This window comes from Salvelinus sp. IW2-2015, linkage group LG22 (assembly GCF_002910315.2).
Source record: "Salvelinus sp. IW2-2015 linkage group LG22, ASM291031v2, whole genome shotgun sequence".
Lineage (NCBI taxonomy): Eukaryota > Metazoa > Chordata > Actinopteri > Salmoniformes > Salmonidae > Salvelinus > Salvelinus sp. IW2-2015.
Window position 1 is genome coordinate 10882054 of NC_036862.1, and position 26542 is coordinate 10908595.

Genomic DNA, 26542 nt, shown 5'->3' on the forward strand with positions numbered 1-26542 from the left:
TGTGATTGGGAAACACRCCTGGCCCTATTTGTAGTGTAAAGATGGAGTGTATCACAGGAGGTTGGTGGCACCTTAATTGGGGAGGATGGTCTCGTGGTAATGGCTGGAGCGGAATAGTGGAATGGTATCAAATACATCAAACACCTGGTTTCTATTTGTTTGATGCCATCCCATTAGCTCCGTTCCAGCATTATTATGAGCCGTCCTCCCCTCGGGGGAGGGGGTTGGTGTGTGTAGGTGTGTGTTTCTCACTCGTGGAGCTGGAGCTGGAGACGCTAGAAGAGTCGCTGCCTGGGGAGGGGGTGTCTGTGTCAGTCCTGGGGCTGCTGTCCTTCTGCCCGTCCACCTCCCCCTCCACCCGGTCCGGCCCCGTCACAGACCCCTCCTCACACCCGTTCAGGTTCCCAAAGGTGATCCGGGCATTCAGGATGTGATAAATGGGAATTTCTGAGAAGACGAAGAGAAGTGAGAGAGATGTTTAGGATTGTGATTATCACTGGATTCATATTTAATGTGCAATAGGTGTAAATATTCCAAACGTTAAAAGTTCAAAAGACCACATTTTGGGCAAATCCCAATGAATCATATTTGAGGCAGCATCTGAATGAAATGAAGGAGTAGGCAGAATGCCACCCTGACATAAGGACAGGTGGGTCCGCTTCAGTSMTGGAAAAAGTACCCAATTGTCATACTTGAGTGAAAGTAAAGATACCRTAATAGAAAATGACTCTAGTAAAAGTGAAAGTCGCCCAGTAAAACACTACTTGAGTAAAAGTAAATATACTTAAGTATCAAAAGTAAATGTAATTCCTAAAATATACTTAAGTATCAAAAGTAAAAGTATAAATCATTTCAAATTCCTTATATTAAGGAAACCAGACAGTACAATTTTCTAGTTTTGTTAATTTACTGATAGCCAGGGGCACACTCCAACACTCAGACATCATTTAGAAACGAAGCATTTGTGTTTAGTGAGTCCTCCAGATCAGTGACAGTAGAGATGATCAGGGATGTTCTCTTGATAAGTGTGTGAATTGGACCATTTTCCTGTCCATTCAAAATGTAACGGGTACTTTTGGGTGTCAGGGAAAATGTATGGAGTAAAAAGTACATTATTTTCTTTAGGAATGTAGTGGAAAAGTAAAAGTTGTCAAAAATATAAATAGTAAAGTACAGATACCCCTAAAAAAACAACTTAAGTATTAGTATTTTCAAGTATTTTTACTTAAGCACTTTAAACCACTGGTCTACTTTTGATAACCTCTCGCTTTCTCTCCACTCTCACTACCATGATATGCCAGGTCTCTAGGATGCAGTGCAAACTATCTGGTTACGAGAGTGTCCTCTACTCCCTCACCGATCTTGACAGGGAAGCCGGGGGGCAGTCGCAGGGTAATGAAGTCCCTGAGCTTGGCGAAGAGGGCGTTGGAGATGGCCATGAGGTCAATGATGGGCGCCACCTGCTCCGCTAAAGACAGAGGATGGGACTCACACAGCCACAGCTTAGCCTTGAACCTGAGGAAACATGTACGTATGTATATTATACAATACACCTGACTCATGTTCAGAAGGGGTCAACGTTGCAGAATGTTTGGAAACGTAAAATGAAGAGTAGTCCCTCCCTGTTTAATTTGTGTTCTGTTAAGTGCCTAATGAACGCCACCGTGTTATACACAAGTACTACAAACAGTACAATGCAGTAACGTGTCGCGCAGAAAGCATCTTTGTTGGTCACGCAGGCATATTGAACAACTGTGAGAGACTGGAACTCTACTACTATCTCATCCTAGAACATTTATCAAATCCCGAGAGAATATTTTTAGCCTTGTAATTTGTTGCACTGCAAAAGATCGGCTTCACCATTGACTCGGCAATCAACCGTTCTCAAAAGCACTGTGTGTGCAGGGTTTCTGTTCAGGCCATTCCATGTTTATGTTCAACCGATGAGACAATGTACTAGTAGCCTAGTGATCGGGCTGGGACACAATCTCACTGTTGTCTTGTCACAATCTATCCAATAACCAGCAGAATTATAAACGGCTATTGATGTGATATCCAGGTTCGTAGTCAAGTACCGGATCACACATCAAGTACACAGGAAAACATGTTCATGCATGGGCCAGAGACATACTGTAGACTGCATCCAAAATGGCACCCTATTCCCTATATAATGCACTACATTGGGCCCTGGTCAAAAGCAATGCACTATAAAGGGAATAGGGTGCAATTTGGGATGCATACATATTGTATGGTTCTGGACAGGGCTATTATAGCCAAGGGCCCCAGGCATAGAGGTTGTTATAAGGGCTGTGATGGCTGTCGCTGTCACCTCTGAGTCTTGGTGGTGAGTTGACAGGGGTGGCCAATGTCCCGGGTGCCCAGGGGCAGGTTGGGATTGAAGTACTCCTCGGCTGTCAGGGATGTGGGGTTGGTCACGGCAGGACATGACATCTGAGTCACTAGGGCCTGTTGAGAGAAGGGGAGGGGGCGGGGGGGGGGGGGGGGGTATGGGAGAGAGGAGAGGAAAGAGAGAGAGATAAAAGGAGGGAGGGTGGTGAAAGAGAGAGGGAGAAGGAAGGAGGGTTAAGAGAGAGAAAGAGAGAGTGAGAGGATGAAGAGAGGAGAAGGAAGGAGGGTTAGAGAGAGTGAAAGATGAGAGAGGAGAAGAAGGAGGGTTAAGAGAGAGAAAGAGAGAGAGAGGATGAGAGAGGGGGAAGGAAGGAGGGTTAAGAAGAGAGAAAGAGAGAGTGAGAGGTGAGAGAGGGAGAAGAAAGGAGGGTTAAGAGAGAGAAAGAGAGAGGGGAAGGAAGGAGGTTAAGAGAGAGAAAGAGAGAGTGAGAGGGATGAGAGAGGGAGAAGGAAGGAGGGTTAAGAGAGAGAAAGAGAGAGTGAGAGGATGAGAAGAGGGAGAAGGGAGGAGGGTTAAGAAGAGAGAGAAAGAGAGAGTGAGAGGATGAGAGAGGGAGAAGGAAGGAGGGTTAAGAGAGAGAAAGAGAGAGTGAGAGGATGAGAGAGGGGGATAAAGATAGTCAGCGGGTTTGCCAGCAGAAGCCAATTAAAATGTTCATCAATATTTGAGAGAGAAGAGAAGCCCAGGGACCTCTTTACTCATATCAATATTGACAGCTATGTTGGCTTATGATTCACTGTAGCAATAAGGTCAAATCCATATACAATGATGAGGATTAGGATTGATGATTGTGATGAGGAGGATAATGATTTGGATAATGATGACTGTGACCACTAACCCCATTGTTGGGCCCCACGTGTTGCTCGGCGATCCCTAGGAAGTTCTGCAGGGGCGTCTTACCGCCTGAGGAAAAGGTCACATCAGTGGAACATACATGAGAGGAACTCAGAACAAGTCTATGACCATAGAAATAGGGTTAGTAGGATTGTTGGAATGTTGACCTGGTAGTGGAAGTGGGAATGTCTGTTCTACTAATACTATTTCTATGTCTGCAACACTAACCTAAGAATTCTCGACTGGTGTCTCTCATCAATTTTGGCGGGATGGAGATGGGGTAAGGGACTGGGGGAGTTGGGTTCTTGGAGGGAGGGCTTTGAGAGGGATGGGGCCGGTGATCAGAGCAGAGCACTTTGCTGGGTAGCCCAGGGAGGGAAAAACAAGGACAATAGTCTTCTCTGACCAAGGAAATGACTGTGGAAAATGCTTTAGGGCCACTTGTTGGAGCTTCAGTGCAATTATCCACATCATAGCCTCTCAACAGGGGTGTGTCTATTAGTGCAAACCATAGCTAAATATTTTGCAACCCAAACAAGCGTTTCTTATTGGACAAGTTCAGGATAGTCCTTCCCCGTTTCAGCCCGTTTTCTTCCATTTGATTCCTAGTGAATACACTCCAGTTTATTTAGGGTTGTATCCTGACTTGAGATCAGCGCCCTCAACTCAAATCTTCGCACAATCCTCCCATTTAAGTCAATGAATGACTTACACCAAAGTCTGTGTTGCACACGCTTATCTCAGCTCTGAATTGATCCCTTTTACTGCATCTAAGCCAAGACGTGGAAGATTACCAGTAATGACGCAAGGGGATTTTTAAACAAATAGGTAGAACTTCAGCAAAGAGAGACACCTTTGGGCTTCGCCTTGAGTGGCTCACTGAGATGGTCAGTTCTGGTTCGAGTGATCAGTTCCACYTTGGAGGCTCCGTACACCTAACAGAGAAGACAAGGACAAGAAGAGTGTCATGGTTATGAGACTTTGGTTAAATAGCGCACTATATAGGGAAGAAGGTACCAATTGGGACGCACATTCGGTGACTGATTTAGGTTAGTGATGTAGTAGGGAGGTGGGCTCACTGCTGAGTCTATGTATATCTGTATATTGATAGTGCCTTACTCTAGAACCAGCGCTCAGATGACATTATATACTGTACGTCTTGAACTTTAGTGTTTTATTTCATTCGAGCAAAACCAAATTGAAAGCCAGGGATAGAAGGATTAATGACTCCATGTCTGTACCTTAGCCTCATACCCGTTCACCATCTCTGTCTTCTCACTGCGCCAGCCAAGGATGCCAGTCTTATTCCTGCCAGACAGACAGAGATAGCCAGACACAAAACAACAGGTCAGACTTCGAGATGGTCTTCTCCCTCCCTTCAATTCATATTCATAAATGGATTATTGGCATGTCGAGCGTACCGCTGAAGCTGCCAAAACGACAGAGGTGACACTCAGCAAGCAATAAATGATGATTACACATTCTCACCTCCCCCTCTCTCACTTTTTTATACAATCTGACCTGCATGAGAGATGTGTCTGGTCTTGCCCTTAGTGACCCCCTCCCTCCCTACCTCTCCTCTTCCTCTTCTCCTCCCCTCGTTCCCTTATCCCTCACTCACTATCATTGTTCTACTCCCTTTCTTTTTCATACCTATCTCTGCCCCTGCTCAATGCTAACCCTCTTTCTCTCGTTCCCTCCGTCTCTCACCTCTCAAAGGTGATGTTTTTGGTGTCTAGCTGGGTGGTGACCACGGGGGCGGAGAGGCGGGCTGCCACCTGCTCCTCGCTGGGCAGTAGTGCTCCCAGGAGGCCCAGGCCGGTAGTGCTCCGCCGTGGCGAGGGAGACGTCAGAGAGGACACACACAGGGTCTCACAGAACACCAGCTGTCTGTCGTGGTCCACCTCCATCACCACCGCACTGGAGTCTGACGGATAGACAGAGAGGAGGAGTACTTAGAGAGAGAGAGAYTGAGAGTGAGAGAGCAAGGGGGGGTGGGTTAGAGAGAAAGAGAGAGAAAGATGGGTTGGATAGAGAGGGAGAGAGAGAGGTTGGGTTAGAGAGACTGAGGAAGAGGATGGGTTAGAGACACMGAGGAAGAGGATGGGTTAGAGACACTGATAAATGGACAGAAATGGATTTAGACAGAGATAGAGAGAAAGACGGGTTAGAGAGAGACAGAAAGGGAGAGAAAGACAGGTTAGAAAGAGACAGGCAGAGAGAGAAAGACAGGTTAGAAAGAGACAGAAAGGGAGAGAGAGACAAGTTAGAAAGAGACAGAAAGGGAGAGAAAGACAGGTTAGAAAGAGACAGGAAGGGAGAGAAAGACAGGTTAGAAAGAGACAGACAGGTTAGAAAGAGACAGACAGAGAGTAAGACAGGTTAGAAAGAGACAGACAGAGAGTAAGAGCGACATAGACAGAAAGGAGTTAAACTAAAGAGAGAGCACTAGAGGCAGGGACGAGTAGGTTTAGACTGACATATGTAGGAGGAGAGTCGAGAGAGACTGAAAAGAAAGGTCAAATAGACAGAGATGGAGTGCAACAGAAAGACAGAGGAGGAGCATTTAAAAAGATGGAGGAGTCACTAAAAGACAGTGAGAGGAAGTTCTATCAAAACAAGATATGGAGAGATCTGTCAGACAGTGACTAACATAATGATGACAGTGAGAGGGGGAAAGAAGGAAGTCCTGTGACAATAGAAAAGAGGACTCGACCACACATACTATCGCACACAAACACACACACACACACACAAACATACACATCGGCCCCTGAACCCTGACCTTGACCCCGGAAGATGAAGCTTCGGTTTCCCCTCTGCCAGGTCATCTGATCAAAGCCCATGAGAGTGGTGTCTACGCGCAGACACTGGCCACTCTTCCACACGCGGTACGTGTCACTGGGGCAGATACGAGACACCAGCGGCACTAAGAAAGAGAGAGAGAGAGAGAGAGAGAGATAGATAACCAAATATAATTCCTAGAATGGGGGTCACTCCCATTCCAGTCAATGGCCCTGTGATGGGTGGACTGGCGGCCATTTTGAGTGTAATTTTTTTATTGCCGTGATCTGGGGGTCTTAACCATTTTAGGGATTCTATTTCTATGGAGACAATGCAGACCCACAGAGAAAGGAAGTCTATCACCAAGCTCATATGCAGTCAAGGAGGAAGCCATCATCCATGCAGATAAAAATCTGAGAGGCAGATAACATTACTTATTATGACTTACCCCAGCTAGTAAACCCCATTTCATCTCCACGTAAAAGTCCTGAGCCTTGGCAAGGAAGGCAAAGAGAGAGGAGAGAGAGAGAGAGAGAGAGAAGAGAGAGAGAGAAGAGAGAGAGAGAGAGAGAGAGAGAGAGAGAGAGAGAGAGAGAGAGAGAGAGAGAGAGAGAGAGAGAGAGAGAGAGAGAGAGAGAGAGAGAGAGAGAGAGAGAGGAGAGAGAGAGAGAGAGAGAGAGAGAGAGAGAGAGAGAGGAGAGAGAGAGAGAGACGAGAGAGAAGGAGAGAGAGAGAGAGAGAGAGAGAGAGAGAGAGAGAGAGAGAGAGAAATTTAGACCCACAAATTTCAATTGACTTAACTTAAACTCTTTAACATCCTTCTCAGCTCTGGCATCTTCCCCAATATTCGGAACCAAGGACTGACAACCCCAATCCACAAAAGTGGAGACAAATTTGACCCCAATAACTACCATGGGATATGCATCAACAGCAACCTTGGGACAATCCTCTGCGTTATCATTTACAGCTGACTCGTACATTTCCTCAGTGAAAACAATGCACTGAGCAGATTTCAAATGGACTTTTTACCAAATTACCTTACGACAGACCACGTATTCACCCTGCACACCCTGCAAAACAAAGGCAAAGTCTTCTCGTGCTTTGTTGACTTCAAACAAGCTTTTGACTCAATTTGGCATGAGGGTCTGCTATACAAATTGAACGGAAAGTGTTGTTGGAGAATAAATATACAACATTATAAAATCCATGTACACAAACAACAAGTGTGCGGTTAAAATTGGCAAAAAACACACATTTCTTTCCACAGGGACATGGGGTGAAACAGTGATGCAGCTTAAGCCCCACCCTCTTCAACATATATATCAACGAATTGGTGAGGGCACTAGAACAGTCTGCAGCACCCGGCCAAATGTTTACTGTTTGCTTATGATCTGGTGCTTCTGTACCCAACCAAGGAGGGCCTACAGCAGCACCTAGATCTTCTGCACAGATTCTATAAGAATATTTTTTGACATACCAATTAGGATCTGGCTAAAAAATACTTGAATCAGTTATAGAACCCATTAATCTATGGTTGTGAGGTCTGGGGTCCGCTCACCAATTAAGAATTCACAAAATGGGACAAACACCAAATTGAGATGCATGCAGAATTCAGCAAAAGTATCCTCCGTGTACAACGTAAACCACCAAATAATGCATGTAGAGCAGAATTAGGCCGATACCCGCTAATTATCAAAATCCAGAAAAGAGCCTTTAAATTCTACAACCAAAAGGAAGCGATTCCCAAACTTTCCCCAACAAAGCCATCACCTACAAAGAGATGAACCTGGAGAAGAGTCCCCTAAGCAAGCTGGTCCTGGGGCTCTGTTCTCAAATACAATCAGAGCCCCAGGACAGCAACACAATTAGACCCAACCAAATCATGAGAAAACAAAATGTTTTACCTTTATTTAACTAGGCAAGTCAGTTAAGAACAAATTCTTATTTACAATGATGGCCTACCGGCGAACAGTGGGTTAACTGCCTTGTCCAGAGGCAGAACGACAGATTTGTTCCAGCAACCTTTCGGGGATTCGTTCCAGCAACCTTTCGGTTACTGGCCCAACGCTCTAACCACTAGGCTACCTGCCGCCCCATAATTACTTGACACACTGGAAAGAATTAACAAAAAAACTTTGCGAACTAGAATGCTATTTGACCCTAAACAGAGAGTCCACCGTGGCAGAATACCTGACCACTGTGACTAACCCAAACTTATTAAGGAAAGCTTTGACTATGTACAGACTCAGTGAGCATAGCCTTGCTATTGAGAAAGGCCGTCGTGGGCAGACCTGGCCCTCAAGAGAAGACAGGCTATGTGCACACTGCCCACAAAATGAGGTGGAAACTGAGCTGCACTTCCTAACCTCCTGCCAAATGTATGACCACATATTTCCCTCAGATTACACAGACCCAAAAAGAATTTGAAAACAAATCCAATTTTGATAAACTCCCATATCTATTGGGTGAAATACCACAGTGTGCCATCACAGCAGCAAGTTTTGTGACCTGTTGCCACATGAAAAGAGTAACCAGTGAAGAACAAACACCATTGTAAATACAACCCATATTGATGTTTATTTATTTTCCCTTTTGTACTTTATCCATTTGCACATCGTTACAACACTGTATATATACATAAATTACATTTGAAATTGCTTGATTCTTTTGGAACTTGTGTGAGTTTAATATTTACTTTCACTTTTTATTGTTCATTTCACTTTTATTTGTCCATTTCACTTGTTTTGGCAATGTAAACATATGTTTCCCATGCCAATAAAGCCCCTTGAATTGAATGGAATAGAGGGGAGAGAAGAGAGAAGAGAGAGAGTGAGAAGAAGAGAGATGACAGGAGGAGGAGAGAGAGAGAGATGAGATGAGGAGGAGAGAAACGAGACGAGAGAGAGAGAGGAGAGAGAGAGAGGAGAGAGAGAGAGAGAGAGAGAGAGAAAGAGAGAGAGAGAGAGAGGAGAGAGAGGAGAGAGAGAGAGAGAGAGAGGAGAGAGAGAGAGGAGAGAGAGAGAGAGGAGAGAGAGGAGAGAGAGGAGAGAGAGAAGAGAGAGAGAGAGAGAGGAGAGACGAGAGAGAAGAGAGAGAGAGAGAGAGACGAGAGAGAGGAAAGGAGAAAGAAGAGAGGAAGAATGAGAGAGAGAAGAGAGAGAGAGAGACCCAGAGAGACCCATACACACACAACAGACACACAGAACAGGGACAAGAGAGTGAGAAAGGGAAGACACCACAGGAAAAAAAGAGAGAAACATTTTGTTGGCGTGGCCAGGAACAAAGGACTGTAGCTGTTCCAATCCCATCCCAGGGCTGGTGGTGAGACAGAGACAGATGTGGAGGAGGCGGGATTAATAGAGCTAGTGGGGGGAGTGCAGCGTTCTGGACTTGGGAGGGAGAGAGAAAGAAAGAGAGAGGGGTGAGGAAAGGGGTCCACATCAATCATAAACTGTATCCGTACCCATTGGATATCTGTATCCGTACCCATTGGATATCTGTATCCGTACACATTAGATATCTGTATCCGTACCCATTGGATATCTGTATCCGTACCCATTGGATATCTGTATCCGTTCACATTGGATATCTGTATCCGTACCCATTGGATATCTGTATCCGTACACATTGGATATCTGTATCCGTTCACATTGGATATCTGTATCCGTACACATTAGATATCTGTAGCCGTTCACATTGGATATCTGTATCCGTACACATTAGATAGCTGTATGCGTACCCATTAGATGCAGTAATCACAATGTAGTGGCTATATCCAGGAAAGCCAAAGTTCCAAAAGCTGGGCCTAAAATAGTATATATTTTGCTGTGACTCTTATGTGGATGATGTAAAAAAAATATTTGTTGGTCTGACGTGATTAATAAGGAGCATCCAGACGCTGCACTTGATGAATTTATTAAATTGCTTCTTCCAATTACTGATAAACATGCACCTGTTAAGAAACTGACTGTTAGAARTGTTCAGGCTCCATGGATTGATGAGGAATTGAAAAGCTGTATGGTTGAAAGAAATGGGGCAAAAGGAGTGGCTGATAAGTCTGGCTGCACTTCTGACTTGCTGCAAATTGAGAAATTATGTAACTAAACTCAACAAAAAGAAAAATGTATTATGAAGCCAAGATTGATTAACTTTGGAGTACTTTAAATATTACTTTAAATTAAATTATGGGCAGAAAGACAAATTCAACTCCATCTTTCATGGAATCATATGGCTTATTCATCAGAAAAACATTTGATGTTGCCAATTATTTTAATGATTACTTAATTGGCAAAGTGGGAAAACTTAGACAGGAAATGCCAACAACGAAGAGTGAACCATCGTATTCATAAATTTAAAAAATCTAAAAGTTAGTGTGGGAAATGGAGATATATTTTTTACAAACCTCCTGGCATTGACAACTTAGATGGAAAGCTACTGAAGATGGTAGCTGACTCAATGGCCACTCCTATCTATCATATCTTTAATTTGAGTCTAGGGGAGAAGGTGTTTGTCCTCAGYCCTGGAGGGAAGCCAAAGTCCTACATAAAGTAGCCTTTACGGGTTCTATCAGCTTGCTGCCAGCTCTTAGCAAACTGTTGGAAAAAATGATGTTCGACCAAATACAATGCTATTTCTCTGTAAACAAGTTGACAACAGCATGCTCATAGAGAAGGGCACTCAACACGTACTGCAATGACACAAATGACTGATGATTGATTGACAGAAATTGATCAGAAGATTGTGGGAGCTGTACCGTTAGATTTCAGWGCAGCCTTTGATATTATTATCTTTTTAAAAACMATTTTCTACATTGTAGAATAATAGTGAAGACATCAAAACTATTAAATAACACATATGGAATCATGTAGTAACCAAAAAAGTGTTAAACAAATCAACATATATTTTATATTTGAGATTCTTCAAAGTAGACACAGAGCAGACACAGAGCAGGGCTATAGGCTCTACAGTGAAATAAGACAGTAATCACTAACCAGGACAGTAATGGACAAGGCATATTGATATTAGGGAGAGGCATGCGTAGCCAAGTGATCGTATGGGTCCAGTGAGTGGTTGGGCTGGCTGGGGACACGGCGATTCAGACAGTTAGCAGGCCGGTGCTAGCAAGCTAGCAGTTAGCAGGCCGGGGCTAGCAAGCTAGCTAAAGTGCCTRAGAGGGACGTCGCGATGGGGGAAAAGTCTGTTTTTGCCTCCTCGTGCGGTGACGTCGATAGACCAGTCGTGGAATTAGTAGGGTTCCAAGTAGCAGAGGGGTCCAACTCCAATTGGCAACATGGGTATAGTGGATCAGCTAACAGTCCAATATGCTATAGATAGCTAGCAGGCCACAGTTAGCAGAATGGGCCTTCAGGGGACATCGCACCTGAGGGGCCTGTTGGGATCCTAGGGCAGATTATGTCGGTATTCCAGTCATGAAGGATCGGCGGGGTTCCGTGCCCCGTACCAGCAGTAGAAGGGGTCCGGATATTGTAGCCGAGGAGTGGACTTTAGGAGTAGCCCAGGAGCCCTAGCCGGGAGATGGGTCTAGCATGGGATAGCCCCAGGCTAGTTGGTGCTTGCTACGGGACGGAAACGTTAGCCAGGAGTAGTCAACCCGGGTTGACCAGATGAAAGGGTTCAGAGTTTGCGGTAGGAATCCGGGGATATGGAGAGAAAAATAGATCCGGTATGCTCTGGTTTGAAACGCGTTGTACGAACTGGCGAGAGCTTTCCGATCTAAAGGTTAGCTGACTGATAGCTGGTAGCTAGTTAGCTAGCTAGCTTCAGTTGAGGTATTCCAGTTCGGAGGTAAATAGAAATACTTTAGGAAAAAAACAGATCCKCACCACGTTGGGTGAGGCGGGTTGCAGAGGAGTATTTTGAAGTTGAGGTTTAGGAAAAATATAAAAAAGAATGCGAAGAAAAAATATATACATGGGACGAGACAAGACAAGACAAAGACAAAGACGTCTGACTGCAACGCCATCTTGGATAGGGGGGTATACAGAAGATAGCCCTATTTGGAAAAAAATAAGTCCATATTATGGCAAGAACAGCTCAGATAAACAAAGAGAAATGACAGTCCATGATTACTTTAAGACATGAAGGTCAGTCAATCCGGAAAATTTCAATAACTTTGAAAGTTTCTTCAAGTGCAGTTGCAAAAACCATCAAGCACTATGATGAAACTGTCTCTCATGAGGACCGCCACCAGAAAGGAAGACCCAGAGTTACCTCTGCTGCAGAGGATAAGTTCATTAGAGTTACCAGCCTCAGAAATTGCAGCCCAAATAAATGGTTCACAGAGTTCAAGTAACAGACACATCTCAACATCAACTGTTCAGAGGAGACTGCGTGAATCAGGCCTTCATGGTCAAATTGCTGCAAAGAAAGGAAGAAGGAAGAAAAAGGAAGAAATTCCTTCAAGTCTGTTGGAAAAATATTCCAGGTGAAGCTGGTTGTGAGAATGTCAAGAGTGTGCAAAGCTGTTATCAAGGCAAAGGGTGGTTACGTTGAATAATCTCAAATAAAAAAAAATAAAAACAGGCTCAAAATGGCCAGAAACAAAGACTTTCTTCTGAAACTCGTCAGTCTATTCTTGTTCTGAGAGATGAAGGCTATTCCATGCGAGACATTGCCAAGAAACTGAAGATCTCGTACAACGCTGTGTACTACTCCCTTCACAGAATAGCGCAAACTGGCTCTAACCAGAACAGAAAGAGGAGTGGGAGGCCCCAGTGCACAACTGAGCAGGAGGACTCCTGTCTCAGCCTCCAGTATTTATGCTGGAGTAGTTTATGTGTCGGGGGCTAGGGTCAGTCTGTTATATCTGGAGTATTTCTTCTGTCTTATCTGGTGTCCTGTGTGAATTTAAGTATGCTCTCTCTAATTCTCTTTCTTTCTCTTTCTCGGAGGACCTGAGCCCTAGGACCATACCTCAGGACTACCTGGCCTGATGACTCCTTGCTGTCCCCAGTCCACCTGGCCGTGCTGCTGCTCCAGTTTCAACTGTTCTGCCTGCGGCTATGGAACCCTGACCTGTTCACCGGACGTGCTACCTGTCCCAGACCTGCTGTTTTCAACTCTCTAGTGACAGCAGGAGCGGTAGAGATACTCTCAATGATCGGCTATGAAAAGCCAACTGACATTTACTCCTGAGGTGCTGACCTGTTGCACCTGATTATTATTATTTGACCCTGCTGGTCATCTATGAACATTTGAACATCTTGGCCATGTTCTGTTATAATCTCCACCCAGCACAGCCAGAAGAGGACTGGCCACCCCTCATAGCCTGGTTCCTCTCTAGGTTTCTTCCTAGGTTCTGGCCTTTCTAGGGAGTCTTTCCTAGCCACCGTGCTTCTACACCTGCATTGCTTGCTGTTTGGGGTTTTAGGCTGGGTTTCTGTACAMCACTTTGAGATATCAGCTGATGTAAGAAGGGCTTTATAAATAAATTTGATTTGATTTGAGTACAAGTACATTAGTGTCTAGTTTGAGAAACAGACGCCTCACAAGTCCTCAACTGGCAGCTTCATTAAATAGTACCCGCAAAACTGTCAATGGCGTGCGTACTGGGAGTGGAGTCAGGTGCAGGAGAGCAGAGAGTTGTGAACAGGCGCACACTTTATTTAGGCWGGAGAAACCAACAGACGGACSRCACTGCGTCGAAACCTCCAGCCAATGCAAAAGTGCAAACGCGCAAACAGTCACAATAATATGTACAAACAAATAAACATACCTCGTGAAATAAAACACGGAATAAACGCATACCAGTATAGCGCGTCAACACAGACACGTAACACAAAACAATCTCACACAAAGACATGAGGGGGAACAGAGGAATAAATACATGTAGTGTGATTGGGGAATGAAAACCAGGTGTGCAGGGAACAAGACAAAACAAATGGATAAATGAAAAATGGAGCGGAGATGGCTAGAAAGCCAGTGACGTCGACCGCCGAACGCCGCCCGAACAAGGAAAGGGGCCGACTTCGGCGGAAGTCGTGACAAAAACACCAGTCTCAACGTCAACAGTGAAGAGGCGACTCCGGGATGCTGGCCTTCTAGGCAGAGATCCTCTGTCCAGTGTCTGTGTTCTTTTTCCCATTTTAATATTTTCTTTTTATTGGCCAGTCTGAGATATGGCTTTTTCTTTGCAACTCTACAACTCCGAACAACATACCAAATACCACAAATAAACAATAGGAGGGATGTGGCTCAGGGAGAGGAGAGATCTGGCAGCAGATACTGCAGTTTGATGACTGTCTAGCGACAGTAAAGCAGTGGTTGTGTGGCTGAATTATGTTTTTAAATGGTCAATTAAATCAAAGAAAACAGTAAGGGGTGGTTTACCGGACACAGATCCAGGACTAGGCTTAATCTGTGTCCGGGAACCACCCCTTAGACTAGCTGGGAACTAGTGCACTGTAAAAAACATATATACACCCACAAATCTAGTTGTTTCAGCTAATTACTATAAAGTCAGTGGTTCCACAACCATTTTTTTGTTTACTCAACTTTTCTGTTCAAATGTTATCCGAAAAATAAAAAATGTTTGCCCGAACATGAGAATTGGTGTTTGCTCAACCTGAAAAGTTGAGTAAACAAAAAAAAAGGGCTGTGGAATCAGTTACTTAATAATATTTAGTTGAAACAGCTTGATACTTTTTTTTTTTTTTACAGTATGGTTCAATAAGTCTAGTGCTAACACAAAATATATCTTCAAGTGTTTCCTAAATGTCTGTAGTTGGTGTTGTGCTCTGTACTTGTGTTCAGTGTCAGCGCCTCTCACCTGATGCAGTCTCTCCAGGAGGACAGGGATTCCCGCCAGTCTCTTAGTGGTCCGCTGGTAGTCACGGTAATGCAGAACTAGGCGCACCAGCTCTGGGTCTCGTGTGCTGACTGCTTCCTGGAGCACTATGGGAGAGAGAAAGACAATCTTCACCTTACATATAGACACACACTCAGTGGCCAATTGTTTAGGTACACCACCACGTTCACAAAGTTGGTTCGCAACTACAGACAGTGGTCACGTGGCCGTAGCTTGCTATATAAAGCAGGCAGACAGGCATTCAGTTACTGTTGGAACATTATACCGTGGAACATTAGAATGGGCAAAACTAGTTTGCTAAGCAACTTCGAGCGTTGTAGACTTGCCGGTGGCAGGGGCGCCGGTTCCAGTATCTCAGAAACGGCCGGCCTCCTGGGCTTTTCACGCACGACAGTGTCTTGGGTTTATCAAGAGTGGTACGACAAACAAAAAACATCCAGTCAGCGGCTGTCCTGTGGGCGAAAACAGCTTGTTGACGAGAGGTAGAAGGAGAATGGAAAGAATGGTGCAAGCTAACAGGCGGGCCAGACAGGAAAATAACGGCACAGTACAACAGTGGTGTGCAGAACGGCATCTCAGAATGCACAACTCGTCGGTCCTTGTCACGGACGGCCTATTGCAGCAGACGAAAACACCAGGTTCCCCTCCTATTAGCTAAAAAGAAGAAGAAGCGGCTCCAGAGGGAAATGCGATCACCAACACTAGACAATTGAGGAGTGGAAAAACATTGCCTGGTCCGACGAATCCCAGTTCCTGTTGCGTCATGCTGAGAGCAGTCAGGATTTGGCGTAAGCAGCATGAGTCCATGGCCCCATCCTGCCTGGTGTCAACGGTACAGGCTGGTGGCAGTAGTTTAATGGTGTGAGGAATGTTTGATACCCTTGATACCAATTGAGCAACGTTTCCATGCCCTGAAGAATTCAGGCTGTACGMCCCAGTACTTGATGGGTGTACKTAATAAACTGTCTAGTGAGTGTATGCTGTACTGTGCTGTGTTACTCTGAACTATGCTACGTTGTGCTATACAGCAGAGCAACGTTTTTGGGGCTCCCGAGTGGCGCAGTGGTCTAAGGCACTGCTTCTCAGTGCAAGAGGCGTCACTGCAGTCCCTGGTTTGAATCCAGTCTGCATCACATCCGGCCGTGATTGAGATCCTATAGGGCGGTGCACAATTGGCCCAGTGTCGCCTGGGTTTGGCCGGGGTAGGCCGTCATTGTAAATAAGAATTTGTTTTTAACTGACTTGCCTAGTTAAATAAAATCTTTAAAAAATAAACTATACTATACAGGTCCCTTCCCAGTGCCCAGTCCACAATCAACTCTCTAAGGAAACTCTGCCTAACCTACCAAATCAATTTCAATTTCTTTTTAAATTATCAACAAGTGCATTTAAAAGCAAGTGTGCCTAATTACTTGATTAGATCTATCCACAACGGCCATTTGTCTCACCATCAATCCACAAACAAATGGTTCCTATTCGTAGAATCCAATCCCCTCAATCTATTTCTATATAGATTCTATACAGTATATCCTTCCAGCCTTTAATGGTGAGTCACTATTAGACTCCTCCTAGCCAATTGATCTACGTATGCTTTCACACTACACATGCCTGTTGTGTTCTATTGATGATTCTGCCGACCAAAAATATTTCCACTTGAGGGATGATAAAGTTTTCTACCGATACTAGTACTACTCCTACTGCTACTACTACCAATACTACTACTTCTATTACTACTACCACTATTACTATCAGTACTACAAGTACTACTCCTACTGCTACTACTACTACTACTACTACTAATACTACTACTTTTATTACTATCAGTACTACTCCTACTGCTACTATCAGTACTACTACTCCTACTCCTACCCCTCTCTGTCTCACCTGTCCATCCGTTGCGGTTCTCCTTGCTGACGTCGGCACCATGTTGGAGGAGCAGGCGGGCACAGTCCAGGTGACCCAGAGTGACAGCCAGGTGGAGGGGGGTCCGACCCCGGGGGTCCAGGGTCTCCACATCCACCTGAGGGGGGAAGAGGAGAGAAGTGGGTTCATTGTATGGCATGGTGCTCATCTGGCAAAAAGAGAGATAAAAATAGAGAGAGAGAGAGAGAGAGGGTGGAGGAGGTGTGGAGGAGAGAGTGATGGAAGGAGAAGAGACAGGTGATAATTGAGCTATCACATCCTCACATGACTGGCACGCCAGTGTTCTAGATGGGTCGGCTTTATATAGTGAGTTACACTACAAGTGTCTCGATGTAACGTCTCTGTCATTCTCTAGAGTTGATCTCTCTCTCTGTCTCTGTCTCTTCCTGCCTCAGTTTTGATACAGTAGCTATCATAGTCTAGTAGCCTACTGCAGTGTGTTTGATGTAGTCTCTCTGCTCTGCAGTCTAGTTGGTCTAAATCAGCAAGTCTCTATGTTGATAAATCTGATCTCTGGCCTGTGATTAAAAAAGGTTCATTCGAGCTCCTGGCAGGATCCAAGGTCAAGAACAAACCAACCACGTGCTGGCATCCTAATGAGGGAGTCTGATAGAGGACGACTGGGGTTACGTCCCAAATGGCACATTATTCCTTTGATTGTGGTCTACTTTTGACCCGAGCCCTGTGGTGTCCCTGGTCAAAGTAGTGTACTATAAAGGGAATAGGGTGCCATTTGGGATGCAAACAAGGAGCCGCACTGAGGAATCAGAATCTGCGTAACTGGCGGATGTGGAAAATGTATAGATGAAATGATAGCGCGTGGAAATGGATGGATAAAGCTTGCTGTTGTGAGGGGAGGAGCGGTTGTAACAGTGAATAAGCGGAATTGCTTTATGGTACATTTCCATCCGAGCTTCGCGTCTATTCATATTTGCATTGGAAATGTTTCAAAATCACAAAGCACACACACTGTTGTGTTGTGTGAGGGCTTGTGTTTTGGTTCACGTGTGCCCCAGTGCAGGTCAGTGCAGCCCTGGCAGTTGGTGTTGGTGTGTCGAGTGTACTTTGCAGTGTGTTATTGTCGAGTGTGTTGTACAGTACATCAGAGGGATGCTGCTGGGTTGTTTTTCACCAGGAGCAGCCTCCCTCCTCCCACGTGGAGCCTCCTCATCTCCCCTGCTGCTCTCCCTCTCTCTCCAGGGGCCTCCCGGGGGCCACGCCCTGCTCTGTAATTAGCAAGCCCAGCATTAGCGTTAGTGATGCCACTGCTTGATCGTAAGCAACAACTGAGGCTCCTAATCCCAAAGGGGGGGGGGGACGCCGGAGAGAAGAAGAGAAATGGAACGGCAGCAAAACAGAAAGAGGAATCCACACAGGCACTGTCGGAGGTGAAGGGTGAGGTGTGGAGGGAATAGAGGGAGGGAATAGAGGTGTATCACTATAGCAACCAAGGGATGAGAAGAAGAGGCGGGAGAGAGGGAGAAGGAGGAGGAAGGTGTGCTATGCGTTGGAGCAGACAGGGCTGGTTGAGTGGCGGCAACTGCTCTGTGAAATAGAGAGGGTGGTGGTGGCGTAGGCTGTGTGTGTACTGAATAATGGGTAGTGAGTGATTGATGTCAGAGTAGCTTTGTAGGGCCCTCCAAGTAGCCCTGGGGATGACACTGAGGAAAGAGAGAGAGAAAGAGGGAAAGAGAGAGAGAATGGATGGATGGAAAAAGGATAAGAAAGATGGAGTGACACTGGCAGATAACAGTGAAAAGTACATCAACAGCAAGAGCAAAGCAGCAAGAAATGGTGGTAGTATTCTGATTATTTGAGGGGACTATTGTAACGATTGTTGTCTAACTAGGCTCGTGTGTTGGACCAGTAGTTAGCAAGATTGCCTACAGGCTGGGAGGCCCGGGTTCAAAAGCCACAAGGCGAGTTGCACTGACACCATTCGTTACAATATTTAAGTGATAATGCCCGAGAAGCTGGTGTTTGGAGGATATATTGGCACAGGTGTTAGGCCCAAGATGAAGTTCGAGGGCATTATCACATTATCACCAGCTTCGAGGGCATTTACACTTTTATACAACGGGTTTAACAATGATTTATATATTTTCATTAAAAACGTTATTTTGATGAATTCATTCATACTATTTCATCCTTCCACGAGATATAGTCCCCACGCAAATCTAGGGTTGCTACCCAAGCCGGATGGTCGTTTGTTCTATCGGTTCAGTTGCCAGAGACGCGACCCAGTCTTTAAGTCTTTTTGTTCTATATCTATGGACGCGACCCAGTCGTTCATTCTAAATGTTCCATTGCCATACTGGCTGGCAACGTTCTTATCCCTTGCTTGCTAGCTAGCCATCTACAGCTAACTTACTGTCATGTCAAACAGTGCAGACAGAATAACAGCAAAGTAGCTGCATTTGCGTTTGTTTAAGCTGTTTTCTAGTGACCTTTATTTGGATACATCCACAATAAATMATGTGTGATTTCGCCTGGTATAGAAAATGTGCTCTCTCGTCAGGACACTGTTGTTCAGAGGAGCTAGCCAACAACACAGCTAACACAATCATTTCAAACTGAAGCTGGAAAGACTGCAAACTAGCTGCACTTTGTTTCGTTTGACCTGTTTTCTATACAGTACATTCATTGAAATGATGCTGATTCATGATTTTCGACTGGCTGACAAAAGCTGCCTGCCTGTCTTGTCCCGACTCCCGACACGTTCATTATTATGGGACAGCAGGAGATCGAATTTGAATATTGAAACAATGTTGCAAATGTCATCTAGAAAGACAGCAAGAATTATACAAATATCCGCTGTTGAAAACTAAATGTTAGTCTAAAAGAAATGTGAGATAATGTCTAGATGTTTTTATAGTGAAGATCAAGTTTATAAATTGGCTGGCTGGGCTGATGAGACAATGGYTTGTGAAGTCAGATGGAACAGAGTAAATAGGCATTTTAACGTCATAGATTAATCGGTGGTAACTTGTGGAATAGACACCGGRTGGAATGTGGTTTTAACCAATCAGCATTCAGGATTAGACCCACCCGTTGTATAAAGCTAAATAAGTATGAGAGCAAAGAGCCTTCTAAAAAGGCTTGACTATGAGGCGGAGAGGTGTGGTAAGGGAGAGAATAGAGAGGGAGTGTTCAGGAAACTCCTATTGTTTAAGACAAGTGGCCCCCATTGACTAATCAGYCTGGGTCAGTCTGTTATTTTGACACCATTGAGACACTCAAATAGAAACACAACAGCAGCCACTTTACCACACAAACAAACACGCAATCACAAGTCCTCTCTCTCTATCCGTTCAGTAAAATTTGACATTTAAAAAAWATATATATTTWAAAAAAGGAAACSACRCTTGACAATAACACTCATTATTGGTCAGTTACGGTATAGAACTGACACGCTAAACCAATACACTCAAATGTAACWCTTTTCTGCTGTGGTACACAGACACATGTCACCTCCGAGTCCACACCTCCTCATCCTCACGTCTTCACACTAGTGCACACATTAACCCTGAAACACAGTGGCACACTTACTCATTCACATGTGAACAATGTGGTTCTGACCAACAAACAGCCCACAAATAGAGCCCCACTATCTAACACACAAACACATACAGACCCACACACCCCACACTCACAGGCCAGGCATTAGCTAAAGTCTCAGTACAGGTGCTGATTTAGGATCAGTTTAGCCTTTTAGATCATAATGAATACTATGAAATACACCTGGATGGCACCTTACCACAGATCAGCACTCCTACTCGGAGGCACTTACAGAATCAACTGGCCCAGGTAGTTATAGTAAGGATATTATGTCATACTGGGTCTTCCCATTCTCTCTGCTCATCCTCATCATCCACTGACTGCCTCGTAGTGCCTGCTCTCTCACTTTCTCATTGGCTCCATCCATCCTTCATCCTTCCGTCCCTCCCTTGGTCCTCCCCTCTCTCTCTCCCTCCATCCTTCCTTCCTTCCGTCCCTCCCTTGGTCCTCCCCTCTCTCTCTCCCTCCATCCTTCCTTCCTTCCATCCCTCCCTTGGTCCTCCCCTCTCTCCCTCTCAGTGGAAACTGCATAATTGATAGACATCTCTGTCTGGACTATCTACTCCTGTACTCTCTCTGCTTCGCCTTAATGTTCTCTGGCAGCTACTTAAACCAACATCAATCTTTCATTGGGAGACCAAAATATGTTTGTGGTGGGTGGAGGATGCATGCATGCATGAGAATCATATGTGTGCTCATTGGGAGGGGAGGGGGGATCAACTTGTCCCCCTTATTTTCAGTGTTACCCTCTTTCAATTCGGGGGTTAACATGTACAACTGTGATTGATCCATTTTCAATATGCGTAGGAGAGTTATAGCCTAGTTATAGCCAAACGTTACACATGCGCTTGGGATAATGTATCTTTATGCAGTCATTCTCTATGTGAGTGTATGGTGTAAGTGGGGCATATACCGATGAGACCACACCATCAGATGCATGTGTGTGATCGACCTATAAATATCTCAAAATAACTAAATATCATTACCATCCCTCTATCACCAAATGCAGGTCAGAGAAAGAAAATGAGGCCAGAGCAGGAGTGAGTTGTTGGAGCCTGACAGTCTGAGCCCAGTAAATTTGAGCGAGANTCAAGTTTATAAATTGCCTGGCTGGGCTGATGAGACAGTGGATTGCGCAGTCAGATGGAACAGAGTAAATAGGCATTTTAACGTCATAGATTTAGTCGGTGGTAACTTGTGGAATAGACACTGGCTGGAATGTGGTTTTAACCAATTCAGGATTAGACCCACCCATTGTATAAAGCTAATTAAGTATAAGAGCATAGAGCATTCTAAGAAGTCTTGACTATGGCGGAGAGGTGTGGTAAGTAAGGGAGAGAATAGAGAGGGAGTGTTCAGGAAACTCCTATTGTTTAAGACAAGTGGCCCCCATTGACCCAGTCTGATGTTATTTTTACACCATTGAGACACTCAAATAGAAACACTACAGCAGCCACTTTCTCACATAAACAAACACGCAATCACACACAGACACAAGTCCTCTCTCTCTTGATCTGTTTAGTGAAATTAGATTTAAAAAATATATGTATATATTAAAAAAGGAAACCACTCTTGACAACAACACTCTGATAACATTATTGGTCAGTTACGGTATAGAACTGACACGCTAAACCAATACACTCAAATGTAACACTTTTCTGCTGTGGTACACAGACACTCGCCACCTCTTAGTCCACACCTCATCCTCATGTCTTCACACTAGTGCACACATTAACCCTGAAACACAGTGGCACACTTACTCATTCACATGTGAACAATGTGGTTCTGACCAACAAACAGCCCACAAATAGAGCCCCACTATCTAACACACAAACACATACAGACCCACACACCCCACACTCACAGGCCAGGCATTAGCTAAAGTCTCAGTACAGGTGCTGATTTAGGATCAGTTTAGCCTTTTAGATCATAATGAATACTATGAAATACACCTGGATGGSACCTTACCACAGATCAGCACTCCTACTCGGAGGCACTTACAGAATCAACTGGCCCAGGTAGTTATAGTAAGGATATTATGTCATACTGGGTCTTCCCATTCTCTCTGCTCATCCTCATCATCCACTGACTGCCTCGTAGTGCCTGCTCTCTCACTTTCTCATTGGCTCCATCCATCCTTCATCCTTCCGTCCCTCCCTTGGTCCTCCCCTCTCTCTCTCCCTCCATCCTTCCTTCCTTCCGTCCCTCCCTTGGTCCTCCCCTCTCTCTCTCCCTCCATCCTTCCTTCCTTCCATCCCTCCCTTGGTCCTCCCCTCTCTCCCTCTCAGTGGAAACTGCATAATTGATAGACATCTCTGTCTGGACTATCTACTCCTGTACTCTCTCTGCTTCGCCTTAATGTTCTCTGGCAGCTACTTAAACCAACATCAATCTTTCATTGGGAGACCAAAATATGTTTGTGGTGGGTGGAGGATGCATGCATGCATGAGAATCATATGTGTGCTCATTGGGAGGGGAGGGGGGATCAACTTGTCCCCCTTATTTTCAGTGTTACCCTCTTTCAATTCGGGGGTTAACATGTACAACTGTGATTGATCCATTTTCAATATGCGTAGGAGAGTTATAGCCTAGTTATAGCCAAACGTTACACATGCGCTTGGGATAATGTATCTTTATGCAGTCATTCTCTATGTGAGTGTATGGTGTAAGTGGGGCATATACCGATGAGACCACACCATCAGATGCATGTGTGTGATCGACCTATAAATATCTCAAAATAACTAAATATCATTACCATCCCTCTATCACCAAATGCAGGGCAGAGACAGAAAAAGAGGCCAGAGCAGGAGTGAGTAGTTGGAGCCTGAGAGTCTGAGCCCAGTAAATTTGAGCGAGAAGGACGGCTGGGCGGAGACAAGATGAAAGCAGCAGAGGGACTGAGGGAGGATGGAGGAGGATGGAGCTGGGTGAAATAACTCTTCCTTGGTCAGTGAACCTGTCACAGGCAGGGCGGGGAGAGATGTGGGTCTCTCCCTCCTCCTCACTCCTGCTCCTCGATAACAGACGTGACTTGTGCGATGCAGTACCTCAGACAGCACTAGTCTCTGATACATGTCCGACTGAAGAGACTCCAACACTCTCACACTAAAGAATGGGGGTGAAATGATCACCTAGACATTTATACTTGGGATAATATTCAAACCAATGGAAAACCAGTAGGCTACAGCCTTTAGTGTTGAATCACCACTAAACCTCACAATCCATCTATTGATGTTTTCACACTTGTGTTAGCGTTTTAAACCAATGTCAAACCACCATTATGCTACAAGTTTCACTGTTAAATCACTAAAACTTTGAAGATGCATTATATTGGCAACATGTCTCGTAACCATTGGACTAATGTAGTCTTATTAGTCTTATGTCTAATTAGTCTTATGGACTAACCATAAGACTAATGTAATAACATGCATTACTTTGCTCAACGATAGGAGACAGCAGATGGTATTCTGTGTGAAGGGAGGAGGAAGTTGTGAATAGAGAAACAGCGGATAGAGGAAGGTCCCCCACAATGCAAAGTGAGGAGGAACCTATTATCTCTAAAGGTAGGAACTTCACATTTGTTCTCATGCACGGAAAAGAAGATGAAAATACCCTGGATTTGCATAATCAAATGACAACAAGATGACGCGGTTAAGCAAACATCAATACAAAATGTCGGAACAAAAACTGGACTGTCTTATGGGCTGTGTGTTTCAGGAAACAACAACATGACTATTGTGGAACAACTCTTTCCATGTCTGATGGTTGATATAGATTAGGATATCACAAACAATGCTTGTGAACTGGGGAGAATTGCAGGTTGAATTCAGTACTAACCTCAGTTTTATGCATAGCTATTTACAACAGGTGTGTGTGTGTGTGTGTGTGTGTGTGTGTGTGTGTGTGTGTGTGTGTGTACATACAAATATACTGTAAGTGTGTCCCTACATTTGTAATGAATACTCAGGGAGAAAAAGGTGTAGATTCACGCGCAGAGCGCAGCAGGTGTTAATTTCGCAGAAGGCAGGAATCGTGGTCACAGGCAGGCAATGGTCATACACAGGTAGGCAAACAGGTAGGTGAATCCAAACTAGGACTGAAGGCTATAAATGGTTCTCACAAACGAGCTAGGAAAAGGCTTAGTAGAGTCAAAACAAACAATAGCTCACAAAGGCACAAACAGAATGAACTGAACTAAATAAGGAGCTGATGAGACCAGGTGAGTAACTAACACAGGTGAAATCAATGAACAAAAATGAAAGACAGGACTACGTCCAAGAACACAACGAAACAGAACACAAGATTGACTAACAAAATAAATACAGAACCTTACAACATTATTGTTTGCAAACCATTTATGTGGCAGGCCAGACAGTAATGAAATCAGATATGGTCCTCGAAGTATCATTCATTTCCTCTTTTCCATTTCAGGCCCACAATGCAACACAATATTAACAGGGACATCTTTTCAATCTTTAAGGAATACTGTTGTCTGTTTCTGTCCTCTCTCTCGGTTAAAAGCTTTCCACAATTTAACTAAATCTAGTCCCATCACATCCTTATCCCTAGTGACACTGCACTGCTGCAATTAGTGTAGAGTTTCACTGCTCTGTAGAGGTAAGAAGAGGGGACGGTTAGGGGAAAACTAAGATACGATGGGTGCGTGAGTGAGAAACAGACGGAGGGGAGGCTGGATGGTCAGTATACCGGGTCAGGGAAATTTACTGTAGATTGCAGGCAGGGATAGACAGATGGTATAGCAGAGACAAAAGAGGAAGGAAGACAATGTAATTTATGAGGCCGGTCTCCACCCAGATTGATATCATCAGACTTTAAGACTGCTGAGTTAACATGATCGCCCAGCTGAGCCTGTGAGCATCGTACACATTAGAGTGAGGAAAGTGGGCAAGGGAGGGGAGCGGTGGGGTGGGGGAGAGCTGGCGGTGGTGGTGTCCCCTCCTCGCCTCTCTTTGGAGGAAGGATGGGGAAGTAATTTTTAGAAAAGGACCCTGTTCCATTTCAATCATATCTGGGATGCATTTTTAGTGGTTGGATCAGGATATAGTGATATGTTGCTGCACAGTGCTGTTATTCCTTCCTCCCTTTCACTCCTCCCTCCCTTCCTCCCTTCACTATCCCACTTGCATCCTCATGTTACTTTATAACCTCTGACTATCCCTCTTTGTCTCTACCTTGTTGTCAGCTCTCTCTCTTCACAGAATCCCTCTGCTTTGTTTTATGACACTGCTTAAAGAAAGCTGCAAATTGAGCTCCCCCTCTTCACTCTCCTCCCTGCTCAATTTATATGTTTTACTTTTGCTCTTTTAAGTGCTTCTTCTTCTCCTTCCCGGCTTCATTTTTCACTGCGCTGTCGTTACATTGATACCCAATACCAATAACATTTTCTGTCTCTCCTGGTGCAGCACTTCTCTGTTCTTTCATCAGAGAGGCGCAAGCCTTACTTACCCTGTATGCACTTGCTCCCTACACCTTGTGCACTTCTTGTGTCCTGCACTCCTTTAGATACCATTGATCCTTGACACATATGCAACCACCGTCAGCCATATCCAATCCACACGTGCACACTTGACCGTCCATACAGCCAGAAAGTCAGTCTGAGTTCCAGACAGTTGGCCAGCCAGTGTAACTCTTCCCCTGATGGAGCCATAAACACACCTCTATAAGCCTGCAGGCTTTGCCAAGAGAGGCCAGGATTTATCTGTCAGCACCCTGTAAATTACATCAACTGGGGGTGCTTTATATAGTCATAATCCATGGGGCTCAGGCTTGAATCATCACCAGCATCACAGTGCTCTGCACAGCATTGCATCCGAGCCAAGAGGTGCTAGGTCTGAGCATTTACCATACGTTTTAACAGTGTGCACTGTCAAATAAAGTTATTTAGAATGGAATTGAATTTGGATTTGTACATAAATATGAGAGTGCATGACATTTGAGTCAGGTTCAGAGATGTGAGTGAGAGTAAACTAGTRTTACAAATGTCCTATAAATGTTTATATTTGTAAATAAGGTGTCAGTCACAGTGACCGGACATATGAAGGGCATGCAATTCTCCTTTAAACAGTTTCTTTGGCTCACATTCAGAYTGGAAAAACAACCACAGCCCTTATGTTGATGTGACAGTGTTACAGCAGGGAAGCCAAGCCTGTACTGCACATCAACCTGGTGCATAATAAGCAGCAGAA

The 26542-nt window shown here is 44.7% G+C and overlaps 1 protein-coding gene across 1 annotated transcript in view; it reads right to left on the reverse strand.

Moving 5' to 3' along the window:
- LOC111982540 (ankyrin repeat domain-containing protein 13B) overlaps positions 1–26542 on the reverse strand; it is a 33480-nt gene that overhangs the window by 5246 nt on the left and 1692 nt on the right. Inside the window, 12 exon segments of the mRNA XM_024014115.2 lie at positions 253–447; positions 1358–1515; positions 2330–2466; positions 3249–3313; positions 4098–4179; positions 4486–4552; positions 4955–5171; positions 6030–6173; positions 6477–6491; positions 6494–6521; positions 14817–14941; positions 16740–16875. Coding sequence (XP_023869883.1) covers positions 253–447; positions 1358–1515; positions 2330–2466; positions 3249–3313; positions 4098–4179; positions 4486–4552; positions 4955–5171; positions 6030–6173; positions 6477–6491; positions 6494–6521; positions 14817–14941; positions 16740–16875 — 1369 coding nt within the window.